The following is a 19,546-nucleotide window of genomic DNA, read 5'->3' as shown; positions in this document are numbered from 1 at the left end:
GAAAGGTTAACCTTCTGTAGTGTGATAGTGAAAGGTTAACCTTCTGTAGTGTGGTAGTGAAAGGGTTAAGGAAATTAGATTACACTCCTGTGTGATATCTTGTCACAGCCAAATTAAATATTTATAAAACGGCAGGAGAAAAGTGAGTTTCTTTGTGAGACCTGGACAGAAGTTCTCCTGACAGCTCGTTGTCCCCCGTGGCTCGGTCGTCATCTCTCTGTGCTCCCAGTGTCGCATTAAAGTGTGTGTCGTCCTTTCATCCCAGAATGTCATGCCGTTGTCCTTCGCCCTCCACTGACTGAAGATGTGTCTCTCTGTACTGTAACTGTAAAGTGCAACAGTAATATACAATGTACAGGTGATTCAACTGGAGTATATATAATTGAGTACTACTGAGTAATAATAGGGAGGTGTAGTGGTTACGTCATTGCTGTTTCCAGCCGGTGCACCTCGCAAAATTGCAACGTGTTTCCCCATTGCCCATTTCTAAATCGTCTCGTTTAAAACAAATAAAGCATGAACATTTGCATGGTGTACCTTTCTGTGCGTATTCATCCACAATCTATAGCTCAACACGAAAATATTCGCAATTAATCTTATTATTATTATTTTTTTTTCAAATGCTTAAACAATAATGTTAGTGATAGAAGGGAACTCATTTTGTGCAAAAATGGAAAGCTTTCCAATGTTCATGAGGCAGAATTGTTACAATAGCCGATAATCCATTTTCCCAACGATAAATCCCTATACGGGTGGACCTCGCGGGCGGTCCAGAGTGACTTCAGACTACACCTCCCTATAATAATCAGATGTAATGATATGTAATGATATTTAATGATGTAATGATAATTGCGTGTGATTATGCCGCCGCGTTCTGAGCGAGGGATACGTTCGTCCTGTGCTGATGACCCAACGCTTTATTCTCATGTGCTGATTGTGTGTTTCCTGCAGGCACACCTGGTGGCGGCCTTCGAGAAGAGTCTGGGGAACATGACCCATCGCCTGCAGAGTCTCACCATGACAGCTGAACAGAAGGTACAGTATAGCTGATTGATTGATTGATTGATTGATTGATTGATTGATTGATTGATTGATTGATTGATTGAAAATTGTATTAACAGATTGCAGAATGGGTACAATACAGTACGGCTCGATACACACAATTGTTAAGGGGATGCAGGCCAGAGAAAGACTTTCGTCTTGTTTACATCAGGGTCCCCCATTTTCAATTCATCATAACATTTATGACGTACACGACAACAGTACTGTTACATCCAGACATTTATGACATACAAGATATATAAATATACAGTACTGTTTAAGAGACATAGTTTCTAAAAGAGAGTATATACATTTGAGGGGGAAGAAACTGTACATTTACAGGGGCCAGTTTCGAATTGCAGCCTCCCGTAGGTGCTCTTTGAGAGCGGTTTTGAAGGTGGGTAGGTGGGTAGCTGAGCAGCTCTGTTTGAGATCTGAGCAAGACGCTGAACTCCCAACCTACTCCAAGGGGGCTGCCCCTGTGATCTGAGCAAGACGCTGAACTCCCAACCTGCTCCAAGGGGGCTGCCCCTGTGGTCTGGCCTCTCTGCTGAACTCCCACCCTGCTCCACGGGGGCTGCCCCTGTGATCTGAGCAAGACGCTGAACTCCCAACCTGCTCCAAGGGGGCTGCCCCTGTGGTCTGGCCTCTCTGCTGAACTCCCACCCTGCTCCACGGGGGCTGCCCCTGTGATCTGGCCTCTCTGCTGAACTCCCACCCTGCTCCACGGGGGCTGCCCCTGTGATCTGGCCTCTCTGCTGAACTCCCACCCTGCTCCACGGGGGCTGCCCCTGTGATCTGGCCTCTCTGCTGATATGCAGTCATGCATGTCTGCCTCAGAGGGATGTGCAAAGAAATACATGCTTAATTATCGAATTGCCTAATTACACTGTGTGCTGTGTGAGAAAATAAATCATACATGCTGAGAAAAGGTTATGGTGGTTCCTAAGCTAACTACATGTGGAAACCAAGGGACTAGCTAGAATTTCTGCTTCCTCCTGGACTTCACTGTTACGATGAAATCAACTACAATAGTTCGTAACTATTGTATAAAAGCTATAATACTCAGAAGGGTGTTCTTAACTGTGTTCCCAAGCACACTGTAAGGCCGACAGAACTCAACCTTGCCACAAACCGCAATGTTGTGCCAAAGTCAAGTATCGCCTTAAAGAAAAACACATCCTAGTCCCAGTTTTTAAAAGGCTCTGTTATGGCTCAGATGTCTCTAAAAAGCCTGATCACAGCAGAAACCATGTGTTTAAAGATGTACCACACACACACACACACACACACACACGCACACGCACACGCACACACACACACACACACCCCACTGATGAGTTCTGATAGCGTTTAATCCCCTATAAATGAAAGCAGACAGGAATCTAGGTGGATGTCTTTGTCAAACAGGTCCCCACTGCACCCTTCCAACTTTTAATTAAAGCAGACATCCTATCTCCAGCCCACAGTAGCTTTCAGGGGGACAGGATCAGAAAGTGCCATTCATTCTATCTGATCTTGTCGATTCAGAGCTTTTTTCCCAACTAAGCAAGTGAGGCCATGTGGCTAATTCTGCTGTGAAAACCATACGCTTATCCTCTTAGAAGCGCTTACACTTTGTCTATGCTTTCCTCACAGGGGGAGATTATCTACCCAATTTATCGAGGGCTGTCGTTTAGTTTGGATTGAATTAATGTCGCCCTGCCAGCCACACAAATGAAGGGCAGACAATACGGGGAGTGAGTCAAGGCAGAGAGATGGGTTTTTATTTTAAAACATTGTCCTTGACAGAACAAGGACAGCGTGGATTTTTCTGAAAGATTGTTTTTTTTACATGATGTGATTCTTTCTCTCCTGGCCTTCTCTTGCTCTCTCTCTCTCTCTCTCTCTCTCTTACCCTCTCTCTCTCTCTCTCTCTTACCCTTTCTTCTCTCCAACCCTGCCTGTAGGAGTCTGAGTTGGCCGAGTTGAGAGAGACCATTGAGATGCTGAAATGCCAGAACACGGATGCCCAGACAGCCATACAAGTGGCTCTCAACGGTCCTGACCACCTACACAAAGGTAACGCAGCCTGACAAAGACACTCATGGTTGGGATGACCCCTCTTGCTCTCTCTCTCTCATTATCTCTCTCTCTCTCTCTCTCTCTCTCTCTCTATCTCTCTATCTCTATCTCTATCTCTATCTCTATCTCTATCTCTATCTCTCTCTATCTCTCTCTCTCTCTCTCTCTCTCTCTCTCTCTCTCTCTCTCTCTCTCTCTCTCTCTCTCTCTCTCTCTCTCTCAACAACCCGCACTCACATTCTGTCCATCTTCTCATGAGAGTCAGCAGTGTGTGCCACTCCAGAGAACTCTGCCTGGATTCAAAAAGCACACTTGATGTCCAGTGCCTGGCTCTAATGGCTCCAGGAGCTTGATGACGCTTACCTGAGCCCAGCTTAGCTGATAGCGGCGCAGGGAAGGGTAATAGGAAAAGTTTATGATCTCCTCGCCCGAGGACTGTGGTTTGGCACTGTAGTGCGGAGAGGGTGGAACTGAAAGCTTTTGTTTCTCCTTCTCCAGACCTGCGGATTAGGCGGCAGCACTCGTCAGAAAGCATGTCCAGTATAAACAGCGCGGCCAGTCACTCCAGCATGGGCAGCTTGGGGAAAGACGCAGAGGACAAGAAGAAGAAGAAGAAGAGCTGGGTGAGTGAACATGCACGGTCGCCACGACCCGATTGGTCCCCCCTGCCGGCACGGTTGTCACGATTGTTCCCCCCTGCCGGCACGGTTGTCACGATTGGTCCCCCCTGCCGGCACGGTTGTCACGATTGGTCCCCCCTGCCGGCACGGTTGTCACGATTGGTCCCTCCCCGCTGAATGGGTAATTTGGAGACAAAGATACTATGTTCGCTAAAGCCAAATAGCAGAGCAATTAATACCAACTGCCTTGCTATTGCCAGCTAAATCAATAACTAACATCATTCCAAAGGCAGATTATTGAGGCTTTGATTAGCTAACAGACGTTATTAGCTAACTACCGACCACCAATTTAGTTCTTCCATGAAAGTGCTTCATGCATGCACTCCTCATCACGTGCATATCAGCGAAAGGTCTCGGTCCAGCAGGGGGGGCTAATCGGGCAATGACATGTCCTCCCAGGCTGGGCGAGCTGTGAAGTGCTGTCTTAAAACTAAGCAAATCCCAAATGCAAATCATTTAATCTATAGATTAATGTAAGGATATGTTATTCATCGTGTCACCATACTCATTGAACATTTACAGTGTGCAATGGAAATAAGTCTTGACTTTTTTGTGTAGCATCCTTGACGTTTTTCTGGAATCTTGTATTTTTTTAATTGTCTAATAAAATCAAACCCATTAGGTTACCGCCTGCTCTCAGGAAACCATAACCCTTTCACTGCCACACGACAACGGGTTAACCCTTTCACAACCACACTACAGAAGGTTAACCCTTTCACTACCACACTACAGAAGGTTAACTGTCCGTAGTGTGGTAGTGAAAGGTTAACCTTCTGTAGTGTGGTAGTGAACGGGTTAACCTTCTATAGTGTGGTAGTGAACGGGTTCATCTACACAGACGTGTGGGAGTGAGAAAGTGAGTGGGTGGGTGGGTTTGTGTGCCGTCCAATTTCAAGTCAAACTCGGCCACTCGGCGTCAAGTGACCCCCTCGGCTTGAATGTTCCAAAAGTGCACTTTGAAGTGTCGCCGGCCACTGGGGTGCAGCACAGGGTGGTGAGAGAGAGAGAGAGAGAGAGAAAGAGAGAGAGAAAGAGAGAGAGGGAGAGGCGACGTCAGGAAGACCTTCTATCACGGTAATTAGGTTCAAGTGGAGACCGTTTTGGAGTTGGAAGGTGTAGGAAGGTAGGCAGCTTCCCCCTGCTTCCAGTTCTTGTTAGCTAACATCTGGATCTCTCTCTGTACTGGTCGCACAGAAATGGAACTGATATCCATCTTCTTGTCTGGGGAAGATGCCAGAGTCAGACAAGAAGACAGATACCAATGTTTGGTTTGAAATTGTAGCAGTGAGTGAAGCATGTTATCAAGTGTAGCCTAGTTGTTTACCAACCCATACGCCATGCTTTCATACTAATATTCACAAACACCCCTATGCCCTCTGTGGAGTGAATAATGACAAACAGCCTTTGAAGACGACGCTCGTCCACAATCTGGATGCAAACACCCGTCCAAACCCCCACAGGAACCCTCACCTCTCTCTCTCTCTCTCTCTTAGTGTTGCTGCTGTCATACTGTGGCTTTAAGACATAATGCACACACACACACACACACACACACACACACAACCACCAGCCAAGTCACATACACACGCATGCCCATTCTCTCTCTCTCTCTCTGATTTTGCCTAACCATTGCTTCACCCTCACAAGTAGTGATTCTGTGCTAAATACAATACTGTGTTATGTCCATGGGCGGAGTTTATGGGGGTTCAGGGGGTGCATTGCACCCCCTGGTGGCCGGGGGTGAAATTGCCTTTTTTTTTTTTTTCTTTTTTTTTTTTAATCAAGATTATTTTTATTTTAATAAAATTATAATAATTGTGAGAAACAAATCTGAATTCTATTATGTTTTGTTTTACAATACATTCATTTTATAGTAGTAATCATGTCACATTATAAGGCGAACCTTCTGTAGTGTGGCAGTGAAAGGGTTAACGGCAACGCGCGGCCAGCAGCAGCAGCAGCAGCGCGATACAAAGCCACTTATTCTGAGATGATAATTAATGTATCTGGATAACCAATGCACAAATTTTGTCGAGGCAGGTAGCGTTATTTCGGGAAAATTGATATCTATAGCCTGGTATATTTTTCGTCCACGAAAAATGGAGGCTGTAATAATTATTATTGCTCGAGAGTCTCTATGAATAATAATAATTAGAGCCTAAGTCAGTTAAAAATGATCCCCCGTAGTGCTGTGTGTGTGAGTGTGTGTGTGTGCTGCTGTACTACCTAAATAAAATAAAAAATTAGGGGTTAGGGCATTGTAAAAACGCTAAAATAATAAAATAAAGGTCAAAAAAAATCGTGTATAGTTCGCCAAGCAGTCGCACCCCCTGGCGTCAAGTTCAAACTCCGCCTATGGTTATGTCCCATAACCCTCAGTTTTATGTCTTATTCTTATTACTTGTATTATTGCACAATCGCTGCAGGCATGACCACCCGCATTTCACTGTATGCCTTGTATGCCGTGACAAATAAAACTCTTGACTTGACTTGACTTCAGGAGATCTGCGTCGGTATCGAGCAGCAGACGAGAGACATTAAAACATGTGCTTCTCTACCAAAGGCAAATCAGGGAGTCAGTGTAATTAAATTCTCCCTGCTTAGGCGTGCCAAGCAAGACCAACACTACTCAATCCATATTCATGTACAAATCAAGACCCTTATTTAAGCAGTTATTAATTATTCATTTGCATAAATCCTGCGTCTTGAGACTCCGGGAGGAAGTTGTTCTGAGGTCACTGGTGTGATCTGGAGGAGGAGCAGTGGGAGGGCTGCAGACTGGCACACACACACACACACACACACACACACACACACACACACACACACACACACACACACACACACACACTGTTAAAGAAAGTCATAACAGCAAGCAATCAAAAGTTTGCTCCAAACAGACTCTCAAACTTACACTTGGCTTTGCACACACACACACACACACACACACGCACACGCACACGCACACACGCGCATGCGTGCGCATACCCTAGAGAAAGAAACCGTTCCAGGCTCCATTGTAGCTTTTAGATGTCCTTGGCATGTGGGAGAAAAACAGTGAACCAGAATTGAAAGACTTTCCAATGTTAAGTGTACATTCTGCCAGATAAAGAAAGGGGGGGGGGGACCTAATGGCAGCAAGCGAGAAGGTGCGTGTTTTGAATTGTGAATGTGCTTTATATCTTCAGGTGGCTGATTCCATCCCAGCACAGGTCAGTGGCCCCAAAGCGTCTGCCGTATGTGTGCAGTGGCTCTTACTCATCCCTCCCTCCCTTCCTCTCTTCCTCACTCTTCTCCCCCCCCCCCCCCTTCAGCGCAACCACCCCTTCTCCTTTATGGAATCGTTGGCATGGAAACGACTAGCCCGCTCCTCCCTCCTCCCTTTTGACTGCCTGTTTGTTCCTAGTTTTTCAGGACCTTAACAAGTCTGGTTTCACCTCCTCCCACTCACATTCTCCTTTAATTATCTTCGCAGTCACCGTAGAATGGATACTTCCCCCCTAAGTTGCCTTGCTTTTTGCCTTTTCTTTAATACTTTTTTTCCCTAAAACAGACGGTGACTGTGGCTTAGGGTCAGCACGGAGTGACTTCCTGATCTTTCACAGGAAATGACATCACAGTATGACAGAGGGGAGATGGGGGTCGGCGATGCTGATGATTGCGTGTCTTGTCTTGCAGCTGCGGAGCTCCTTCAAGCAGGCGTTCAGCAAGAAGAAGACCAAGTCCCACGACGAGATGGACGAGATGACCGACTCACTGCCCTCCTCGCCCACGCTGCAGCACAGGCAGGACAGCATCCCCTCCATGCTGAGGTCCTCCCCCTCCAGCACAGAGTGAGTCCTCACACACACACACACACACACACTGAAACACATGCAGAAACACACACACACACTGAAACACATGCAGAAACACACACACACTGAAACACATGCAGAAACACACACACACACTGAAACACATGCAGAAACACACACACACACTGAAACACATGCAGAAACACACACACACTGAAACACACGCAGAAACACACACACACACTGAAACACACACACTGAAACACACACACACTGAAACACACACGCAGAAACACACACACTGAAACACATGCAGAAACACACACACACACTGAAACACACACAGAAAGACACACACTGAAACACACACACACTGAAACACACACACACACACACTGAAACACATGCAGAAACACACACTCTGAAACACACACACACTGAAACACACACGCAGAAACACACACACTGAAACACACACACACACACACTGAAACACATGCAGAAACACACACTGAAACACACACACAGACTAAAATACACACACACACACACACACACACACACACACACACACACAGGAACACACACACATTCATGTGTCAGGATCCGGATCCAGGATTGTCTTATCACCATTATTTAGCTTTTTTTTTTTTTCACAAATGAATGTCTGAAGTGAATTCTCACCTTACTCTTTCTTTGATCTCTTTCTTTTTTTTCTTTCTCTGACCTCTCTTGTTCCTCCATCTCTCTCACACGTCTACCTGATGTAGCAAGTGTGTATGCGATAGCAAGGCCTCCCCCATTTGGATGCCAAAGAAAAGGCTAAACGGTCATGTGGTCTACAAGCACCGATCTCGGTAACAGGAAGTGTGTGGTGAATGAATGAATGAATGAAAACTTTATTTAACAGATTGCAGAATGGGTACAATACAGTACGGCTCAATACATACAATTGTTAAGGGGATGCAGACCTGAGAAAGACGTTTGTCTTGTTTCCATCAGGGTCCCCCACACACACTCCCTAGGTGGCATCAGGCATGCTCCTAGGGAGTGTGTGTGTGTGTGTGTGTGTGTGTGTGTGTGTGTGTGTGTGTGTGTGTGTGTGTGTGTGTGTGTGTGTGTGTGTGTGTGTGTGTGTGTGTGTGTGTGTGTGTGTGTGTGTGTGTGTGTGTGTGTGTGTGTGTGTGTGTGTGTGTGTGTGTGTGTGTGTGTGTGTGTGTGTGTGTGTGTGTGTGTGTGTGTGTGTGTGTGTGTGTGACTTTCATCTGCATCTAATACCATCAAAACTCAGCCTGACTAGGAATTCCCTTATCATAAATAGGTCATTAACCTAATCAGAACCTTCTGAAACATGACCCAGAACCTAAAGTTACAATGGTGGGCGTTCTCAAAGCTGCCGTGACCTCATTTTAGGTTTCTCCGAGAGTCCACAGTGCAACACGCACAGAGCGTCGTTCGGTCAGAGGCAGCCTAACAAACCAACCGTGCAGCTTAGCGAGCTAGCTAACAGCATCCAGGTGTTGTGGCAATCCTTACATCAACATTGTCTTTGTTGGCCTTTCCATACAAGATTTGTATGTTTACCTCGGGTTCTTGCGCACATTTTTGTGGTCAATGTTCAATGCAAGACCCCTGCGCTCTGCATCTTCTGGCTGCCTCAGACCCACTCCTATCCGAGCTCCTGGGGGGTCATCAAAGAGAAGCCGCCTATTCTCTGTCCTCTCTCCACAATGATGGAACAAACTTCCTACCACAGTCAGGACAGCTGAAACCCACCCAATGTTCCGCCATCAACTAAAAACACATTTCTTCAATCAATATCTGAAATGAAGGGGAAAAAACGAACCATCGTACTATCTTTTACTAGTATGCACTCTGCTACTAAGTGATCTACCTTGCCTATATTACTACCTACTATGCTAATAGGTCTATACTACTATGTGCTCAAGACTGCAGCACTCAAGTTCAACACTGTTTGATGAACAATGTTACTGTTACCATTAGCTGCAAGAGTTGTACCCTTCCTGTTGACTTGTGGTACAGAACTTGTAAGTCTCTTTGGATAAAAGTGTCAGCTAAATTACTAAATGTAAATGCAATACGCTACGACAGCGCTGTGGTTTGGCCACAGACAGGAGGGTAGTGGCTAGAAGGCATTACAGCCCGCGACCACAGAGGAGAAACTCTCTGCACGTTGCTTTGTGGACTCTAGACGACGTCTCGTTATGAAGGCCCACCATTAAATGAGCATGTCTGGTACAGTAGGCACTCATAAATTGGCTGTCAGTTATTTAATATACAAGTATATTAAAATGTCAATTATATTATTAATATACTTGCAGTGATATTAACTTTAATATAGTTAATATCAGTGCAAGTTGGGCCACCATCTTGCCTCTTTCCTCCATCCATGGAGTTGTGCATCTGCCAGACAGTGACACGCATGCTAGATAGTTATATTACACCTTTGGTGTAGTGTGCCATCCAGGTAATTGTTTTGCCCCCTCTCTTTGGTTTGTTTAGCAGACACCTGACAGGGTGTCTTATTACCATGTCAGCTGTGTGAAATTAGTTTAACGTTTTCAGACAATAAAGTGAACTTTTTGAACAGGCCTGGGTTTGACGGGGTGCCAATTATCTGATTAGGCTTGATAGCCTGATTGGACTATCAAGACAGTTTAAACCTCAGCATCGTGGCACATGAAGCACACTGCATATTTAGATTTTACAATTTAGGCATTCAGCTTACAGCTTACAACAAGTGCAGCAGTGAACTCAATTTATTGTATAATCAACATAGCAGGTGGCCTAGAATCACGAGTGCTTAGGGTCGACAGTGCCCCAGTAAGTAGCCTAAGAATAATTACCTAAAATAAAAGTAGCCACTAAATAAATAAGTAGGCCTACTGCTCAAACAAAAAAGGAATCGGGCACAGTTTCCAAATATTTGAAGGATGAAAACTGTTAGTGTAGTTTCCAAACACGATGATACCATAAGCTTCGGACGCCCTCAAGCCTTGATTCTCCTCGACTCCCGGAGTCAGCATTGCCCTGCGGCTTGGGCCGGTCGTCATACTAACTCGTTTGGCTGAGTTAGGGGGAGGGAAGTCGTGGGTGGTAATCTGGCGTTGTGGACAGTGACGCCTACAGGTCAGGTCTGGGCGCCTGCTCAGCGAAAGGCAGGAAATGGTGAAGGCAGCGTGACCTCCCACGCGTTACGCTTCACCAATGAGAGTCCTCGCTGCCAGGTGAGAAGAGAGCCGCTGGCTGTCTCCTCATGGTGTCGGAGGAAGCGTGCGGATGACTTCAGGGTTCCCTTGTACCGACCAGTAGGAGGAACATGCGCACAACAACCAGGTAGGGGAGGGGGGGAATTGGCATAACGACTAAAATTGGGATGGGGAGAAAAATAGAAAAATCAGGCGGAGAAAAAGAGGATAACATTTTTTTTTTTTTTTTTTCTCCCGTTCCACCTCCACGTACAAGAAAGCCACTGACCACAACCTAAGATTCACTGTTTAATATCCAATTTGGGTGTTCATATACACTTTCACGTTTCCTAAACGTATAGAGCGAGATGAATGAAGTGAACTGTCTGGCTCCACTCTCTCATCACTTGGCCTGACTGCCGGTACAATCTGGCGTATCTTCCTTCGAAACAATTCTGACCGCAATGCAACATCTGACGGTAAATAAAGTTATCATGTCAAAATAAAGGTCCCTATATCATATCAGCCAAATATCATGTATAAAAAAAAACTCTGTACAAAGAAATCACTCTTATCAATAAACATGAATTGTCTTCACATTTTAACTTCTGTAATGTACTGTAAATACTGTCTATCTATTTATCTATTTATTCATTCCTTTCAAACACAAAATACTTTCTCATGAACTGAAATTATTCGTATTTATCAAACTAGGCATTTAGGCACCTACAGTTAGCATCATCTCACCGTGAAAGTTTAGTTAGTTGCCATCTTAGGCTGCGTTCACACTGAAAGCTTTACTGCTCAGATCCCATTTTTTTTTGTTTGGCTGTTGAATTTTTTTTTTTTTAATGTGACCAATATCAGATTCCATTGTAAACTGATCACGCTCCTGAGCTGAACAATGAACAATAATGATGATGGACGTAAACATGGAGGACACTGTAGAAGTCACAGCTTACGGTTCGATTTATAAGTTGAATACAGTGGAGGCCAGCTAATTAAAACAAATCAAAACCTGTATCTGATTTAGGACCACATTATGAAAGTGGCCCAAATCAGAATCGAAAAGATCGGATTCCATGTGATTTGTGCCGTTCACACAAAAAAAAACAGATCTGAGTCACATTATGAGCAAAGAAAAATCCGATGTTGGCCACTTTTGCCTGCAGTCTGAACGTAGCCTGAGACATTCCCCACAGCGGCTGAATCTTCCTCTAAACATCTTGGTATAGCCGACCCAAGCCAATGCATTCTCCCTACAGAGGAGGCCTGGCTGTTGGCGGTGGTGCCCTGTGTCCCTCTCTCCCCACATTGCTCCCTCAGTGTCGTACGTGAATCTGGGTTCTCCATAAACTTCATCTTCCTCTCTTTCCCCCTTAGAGTATATCTCGCTCTCTCCAGAGTGTGTGTCTGTGCGTGTGTCTATCTGTGCCCCTGCGGTGACCCCTGTGGTGACCCCTGTGTGACCCCTGCGCTGACCCCTGTGTAACCCCGTTTGCAGGCTGTGCGAGTGCACCGAGGCGGAGGCGGAGATCATCCTCCAGCTGAAGAACGAGCTGAGAGAGAAGGAGCTCAAGTTGACGGACATCCGCCTGGAGGCGCTCAGCTCCGCCCACCACCTGGACCAGATCCGAGAAGCCATGAACCGCATGCAGGTAGGATCTATAGGGTTGGGGACCTGGACGTCAGATAGGGAGGCATTATGGGACCTGGACGTCAGATAGGGAGGCATTATGGGACCTGGACGTCAGATAGGGAGGCATTATGGGACCTGGACGTCAGATAGGGAGGCATTATGGGACCTGGACGTCAGATAGGGAGGCATTATGGGACCTGGACGTCAGATAGGGAGGCATTATGGGACCTGGACGTCAGATAGGGAGGCATTATGGGACCTGGACGTCAGATAGGGAGGCATTATGGGACCTGGACGTCAGATAGGGAGGCATTATGGGACCTGGACGTCAGATAGGGAGGCATTATGGGACCTGGACGTCAGATAGGGAGGCATTATGGGACCTGGACGTCAGATAGGGAGGCATTATGGGACCTGGACGTCAGATAGGGAGGCATTATGGGACCTGGACGTCAGATAGGGAGGCATTATGGGACCTGGACGTCAGATAGGGGGGTGTTGACCTAAAAAAGGTTGAGAACCACTGTAATATAAAGGGACCACCACTAAACCATTGAGTTATAATGACCCATCAATATTATCGGTATAAAAACTGTTGATTTTTGGGGGACAGTGTTGGAACATGCACATAAAGATTGTTTTTTGGGTGTTTTTGTTTTTTTCAAAAGTGGTCTTTTACCTTTACTTGAGTATTTTTTGTCAAGTACATTTAATACAAATGAAATAAAATGCCACTGAAGTAAACAGTATTTTTTACTTACTGTACTTATATTTCAATACCGTTTCCACCTCTGGCTATACGTGAGATTACAAAGGAAACAGACTTAACCTGTGAGCAAAACACAGCCTACACACACACATGAGGCAAAGCGGAGGAACGCGATGGCTATAGGATTGTGGCGGGGGGGGGGAGATCTCAGCCCCAGTGTCACATCATTTTGAGCAGCCATGACACTTCCAATACCCACGGTTTAATTTAAGGCTCTCGAGATCATTTTCTCATCTGTGGCAGTACATTCTCCCAGATCCCAACAGCCTCATTTCTGCAATGTCACTCAGAGAAGTGACAGGCTACCCAGTCCTCTCTTTTCTTCTAAGGAAATCCTTGTCATGTCCCTGTCGAGACAGTTATTTACCATGTATAGTCATGGGTGCACAACACATTCCCACACCATGAATTGATTGATTGATGATTCCGTCTTGTTTACATCAGGGTCCCCCATTTTCAATTCATAATGACATTTATGACATACACAACATACAGATATATATCATGACATTTATGACATACACGACATACAGATATACAGTACTGTTACATTTGTGACATACAAGATATGCAAATATACAGTACTGTTAAACAGAGATCCTAACAGTAAATATATACATACAAGGGGGAGGAAACTATACATTCGGAGGGGGTGGGTGGGAGGGGGGGTTTGGACATTTACGGGGGCCCGTTTCGAATTGCAGCCTCCCGTAGGTGCTCTTTGAGGGAGGTTTTGAAGGAGGGTAGGGATTCACATTTTTTTTTATGGCTGTGGGTAGGGCATTCCACATTGATGTGGCATAATTGCTAAACGTGTTTAGTCCCTTGTTTGAGCCAAAGATGGCCTCCTCCCCTCTACCAGGGGGTGCTAGCGTCCTCCTCCCCTCTACCAGGGAGTGCTAGCTTCCTCCTCCCCTCTACCAGGGAGTGCTAGCTTCCTCCTCCCCTCTACCAGGGAGTGCTAGCTTCCTCCTCCCCTCTACCAGGGAGTGCTAGCTTCCTCCTCCCCTCTACCAGGGAGTGCTAGCTTCCTCCTCCCCTCTACCAGGGAGTGCTAGCTTCCTCCTCCCCTCTACCAGGGAGTGCTGGCTTCCTCCTCCCCTCTACCAGGGAGTGCTAGCTTCCTCCTCCCCTCTACCAGGGAGTGCTAGCTTCCTCCTCCCCTCTACCAGGGAGTGCTAGCTTCCTCCTCCCCTCTACCAGGGAGTGCTAGCTTCCTCCTCCCCTCTACCAGGGAGTGCTAGCTTCCAACTGATAACCCTTCAAGCCTCAATCCCCCCGTCTTCTCTCTGATTGGACCAGACTGGTATTATTACCAGGAGGCAGTGGGGTGTGACGGCAGCCAGTTAGAAAGCCATTGTCATGTTTTAATGGATTGTTCTGGGTGGCGGACATGGCATCAGGGGGGACACCTTAAGGTTCAGGGGCAGGCTAGCGGCACACACACACACACACACACACACACACACACACACACACACACACACACACACACACATAGACTTCTGAACTAGACCAAGAAGTTGTGCTATGAACTTAGATACCTGTCGCTACAGCGCAGACCAGACCTCTCTTAGGAAATATCTATTCTATCTGAAGCCAAGAAAGCCTTTGTGATGGTTTCAACAAAGTGACTGGAATACAAAGTACTGCTACCCCGACACAAAACCCAGACTGAACAGTTAACTTGTCGACCTCAATTCCCATGATAAGAAAACCCTCGCCTGTGGAAGCCGGTGATCTCTGCTCAGATCTGGGCTCATCTAAGGCTTCTTATTGGAGACTTTAGACGTCAGACACGTCAGTACAAAGGAAGCCTTGAAGATTAAAAGGGCACTATGGCTCATAATTCCAGTAATACCAATCCACTACGATAACAGCAGCGGCTATCTGAATTCAAGGAAACGGCCGTATGTTGTTCCTAATCAGATTATTGTTTGAGGGAATGTGTTCAGTTGATATAAATGGTATTTTTTTTTAACAGTTTTCAGAAATTACTGAACCATTTTTAGTTATGGATGCTGTAAATAATGGATGCAGATTCTATCTGAAATGTATCGTTAATCGTACACCATACTTACTGTTGGCAATATATTGCAATGGTCAGTTATTTACATACAGTATTTCTCATTTAGACAAGATTCTGATTGCCTGGTGGGTGCCCCGTTAATGGCTCTAGGGGATCCTCTTGAGAAATACTTTCATGATTTATGTTCATGATGCCAAGGCATCTGAGATGTCTGATGTCTGTTTCTCTCTGTGCTCTTCTTTTCGTTTGGGAACAGAATGAAATTGAGCTGCTGAAAGCGGAGAACGACCGTCTCAAGTCCAGCGGCAACGCCACGCCCACCGCCTCGCCCGCCAAGACGGGCCGGCCGCCGTCCGAGACCTCCAGCACGTCCTCGTCCTCCTCTCGTCAGTCCCTGGGGCTGTCACTCAACAACCTCAACATCACAGACACCATCATGTCAGGTCCGTCAAGTGTTTGTGTCTCTGTGTTAACGGATCCGTCAGTGTCTTCGGCTGTAAGCCGGCATTAACTGCCAACAATGTCATTTATCTAGGGGTTTTCTTCCATTAATGTAGAGTTTTGATGGGTAGTTTAGTCCTTTTCAATAGGTTTTAGTAGAGAAATATGACCCTGTTTTGTTTTTTCCCCATAAATGCAGCGTAGACAGGTGCCTTCCTATCCAGTGGAAATTAAACCACCAACCATTGCAATGCAAATGCCATGCTCCTCCGTTTATTTAAACCAAATAACACACGATTCCTCATTCCTCAGGCAAATGTGTTGGATTAGCGCCTTTACCATACTTGCCCACAAAATAAAATGTAAAGTGAATGGCATACAGAAGAAAATTATCGCATGCTCTCTGAGTCATTGATCAACACATTTGTGTGCATATGCGCGCACACACACACACACACACAATGTGTTGTCCTGCTGTGTTTGAGGAGTTTGGTCCTCTCACTTGTCCTGTGATTAACATAGAGAGCACGACTCCCTCCTAGGACTAAGGCCCCCGTTAATTGACAGAGGGATGAGTCGAGTGCAGTGGCGCGTGGGAAGAGGAGCGGAGTAGAGGGCTGTTATCACCCCGGCACAGGAGCCTGAACTGAGGGGAGCCAGCCGCATATAAAGTACCCCTTCCCTCTCCAAAATGGAGACTGTGCAAAAGAAGCAGAGAGAGGGAGAGAGACAGAGAGAGAGAGCGGGCGGGGAAGACAGACAGACAGACAGACAGACAGACAGACAGACAGACAGACAGACAGACAGACAGACAGACAGACAGACAGACAGACAGACAGACAGACAGACAGAGGCATTGCATTTCAGATCTGACAAACAGGGTAAAGTGAGGTAAATACATACATTGAATCGAGGCTCTGAAGGAGTTAGTTCTTTATTGCAGAGATGTTTAGATGTTGTTAGTGTTCCTGGTTAGAAGGTTGTGCTTCTCTGCTTTCAGATATTCTCCTGGACGACAGTTACGAGGGCAATCTACGCAAAGAGAGCAGGAGCGTGAGAATAGTGGTCACCATCAACAGCAGCCCCTATAAGACCAAGGTAACCAGATCTTTATTTTAACCCAAGGAGGAAGATTACCTCCTTTTTCCTCCGTTTTTCTCCCATCTCAATGTTAGTCGTTATGCCAATTCCCAATCCCCTTCTTGGTCGCTGCGCACCTACCCCCTACAGTCGGTCTGGGAGAGTGGAGGCTATCACATGCTTCCTCCGACACATGTGTAGCCAATCAACCGCTTCTTTTCACCTGGCAGCGCGGACTCGCACTGAGAGGGTGTAACGTGTGGAAGGATCACACTACCCCCCTTAGATCCTTTCCTCGCTGAGCAGGCGCCCCGACCAGGACCCACCCACCAACTTTCCCACCCCTAACACTGCCAATTGTGTTAGTATGAACGACCAGCCAAGCTGGTAGCAACGCCGAGAGCTGGGCTCGAACCCAGCGTCTCCTGCATTGGTGGCGAGTACCTTGCCCACTCACCACCTAGCCGCCCTAGAAGAGCACATTCTTAAAGGAACACGCCAACATTTTGGGAAATTAGCTTAACGTCTTCTCCAGAGAGGGACAAGAAGATAGAGTTTCCTCTCTGTGCGTTCAGTAGAAAGCTATCTGGTTGCATGTTAGCCTAGCTTAGCGCAATGAATGGAAGCGGACATGACCGGTTAGCCAAGGCATTGTCCAACTAACACCTCTCCCTCCCGAAGGCTAACCGGTCATGTCCGCTTCCATTCATTGCGCTAAGCTAGGCGAACATGCAGCCAGATAGCTTTCTACTGAACGCACAGAGAGGAAACTGGTATCTATCTTCTTGTCTCTCTCTCTCTCTCTGGAGAAGACGATAAGCTAATTTCTCAAAATGTTGGCGTGTTCCTTTAACATACAGCAATGGCCTGCAAGACTAGGGGGAGGGGGTTGTTGTGGGAGGGCTGAGCAGCATTGGTCCACTCACCAACAGGTTTCCACTCAAAGACTTAAGACTATGGATAAATGCATAAAGAAAACATGACTTCATTGTAGGCCTGTCCCCGACTAAAGATTTGTATAGTCGACCTTGTTTGGCCAAAATTTGCCGATACCCTGAATGCAAAGAAAAAATTATTATATATATATATATATATATATATATATATATATATATATATATATATATATATATATATATATATATATATATATATTCTTTTTTTTATCATTCCATTTGGGCTGTGGGGGGTGCTGAAGGAGTCGACTGAAGGCTCCTTGTCCTCTGCGAAAGCATGCAATTGGTCCACTGATGGATACATCTTGATATTTGTCTAGTCGTGTTCATCAGACGAGTGAAATCCTCTTTCAGTGCCTCTGTGCCCGTTTTATTAGGTAGTTGGCCTCGCTGGAACGCGCGCCATTAGCGTTAACCACGCTTCTAGACCTCTTTGCTTTTGGAAAGAATGATCCAAAAAAATAAATATTATAATTTCTTTTGTATTTCTTCTTTTTTGCATTTGACTAAGAGGTTGGCAGAGTCGACTACGGCTCCTTTCGATCGGTCAGCCCTACTTCATTGTTATTGTATGTGTTCTGGAATGTGTCCCCTTTTCGTTGGACGATTGTGTCTCCAGGGTAAGCGATGCCACGAGTACCTCATCGGATCCATCGGTGTGAGTGGCAAGACCAAGTGGGACGTCCTGGACGGGGTGATCCGGCGCCTGTTCAAGGTAACCTTTCTCTTTTGATCGTCCATTTTGGGACATCATGGTTACATTCAGGGGTGTAAAATACTTGAGTAATTGTACTTCGTTAAAATACTTAAGTACTGTTTTGGGGGATTTGTACTTTACTCAAGTATTATTAGGTTTGTGTACTTTTACTCAATTACATTTCAGAGAAAAAAATACTTTTTACTCCTTACATTTAAAATGCAGACCTACAAAGGACAAATCTTGCAGGTCCAACCATTTTAATTAGTATATTTGTTTCTCTGGCCGAACTAACATTAACGTTATTAATCCTGCGGCCGCACTTTATTTAAAAACAGCCAATCAAATCCCCATCAATGGAAAATTAACCCGCCCATACCCATGCTGATTGGTCCTTGTGCAAGACTAGAAAGTGGGGATCTTTGATTAAACACTTGCTATCAGAAGAGTAGACAGTCAGAAGAAAAGTTTTTACTTTTACTTTCAAAAGTAGAAACTTTTTGTTTTTACTTAAGTGTGTTTTTAGCCAGATACTCTGACTTTTACTTGAGTACGATTTTGAGACGGTACCCATACTTTCACTAATAATAATAATTTCTGGGTACTTTTTACACCCCTGGTTACATTTTATATATTTAAAAGAAAATAGAATCGATGGAATATATCATAAATAAAATAAATTTTTTTTTTTTTTTTTTTTATTACACAAAATTACACATTTCATTTTGCTCCGCCCCCTTTGTTTCAAAAGCTCTGAAATACTTGACAATGGAGTCCGTATGATATTTTTCATTATCAAATGTTGAACCAGCTTGAAACATTTCTTGGCATCGATAAGTCTGCTTAAAACTATGAATAAACCAGAAAGTTGGCGGACCTCTCAGCAGGCCCAGTCTGGCCATCACCTCGCCTGCTAAATGGCCTGCAGAAAATATATACAGTATATATATAATTTTCTTTGGAACTGCCTTGAATGCAACACTGCACTGTGCAAGGTTGAAACAAATAACAATCTATATACCGGTAGTCATGCCTCCAAGAGGAGTTATTTTTTTATTGAGTTTTCGAGTGGAGGGGACCTTTAGATAGACATCTCACACCTGGATGTTTCAAGTATAATTTTCCATTATTATAATTTTTTCTT

The 19,546-nt window shown here is 45.3% G+C and overlaps 2 protein-coding genes across 2 annotated transcripts in view; both read left to right on the top strand.

Moving 5' to 3' along the window:
- The window catches only part of apex1 (APEX nuclease (multifunctional DNA repair enzyme) 1), a 187,625-nt gene that overhangs the window by 12,006 nt on the left and 156,073 nt on the right, over positions 1 to 19,546 (top strand). The gene's annotated exons all lie outside the window — the stretch shown is intronic.
- The window catches only part of LOC311242194 (neuron navigator 3-like), a 121,785-nt gene that overhangs the window by 89,048 nt on the left and 13,191 nt on the right, over positions 1 to 19,546 (top strand). The window contains 9 exon segments of the mRNA XM_084331147.1: positions 952 to 1,035; positions 2,991 to 3,102; positions 3,604 to 3,728; positions 6,974 to 6,997; positions 7,464 to 7,618; positions 12,296 to 12,449; positions 15,485 to 15,671; positions 16,670 to 16,767; positions 18,325 to 18,420. Coding sequence (XP_084187273.1) covers positions 952 to 1,035; positions 2,991 to 3,102; positions 3,604 to 3,728; positions 6,974 to 6,997; positions 7,464 to 7,618; positions 12,296 to 12,449; positions 15,485 to 15,671; positions 16,670 to 16,767; positions 18,325 to 18,420 — 1,035 coding nt within the window.

Source organism: Notolepis coatsorum (genome assembly GCF_963971535.1).
Source record: "Notolepis coatsorum genome assembly, chromosome: 15".
NCBI classification, from domain to species: Eukaryota; Metazoa; Chordata; class Actinopteri; order Aulopiformes; family Paralepididae; genus Notolepis; species Notolepis coatsorum.
This window is presented reverse-complemented; position numbering and strand designations above follow the sequence as displayed.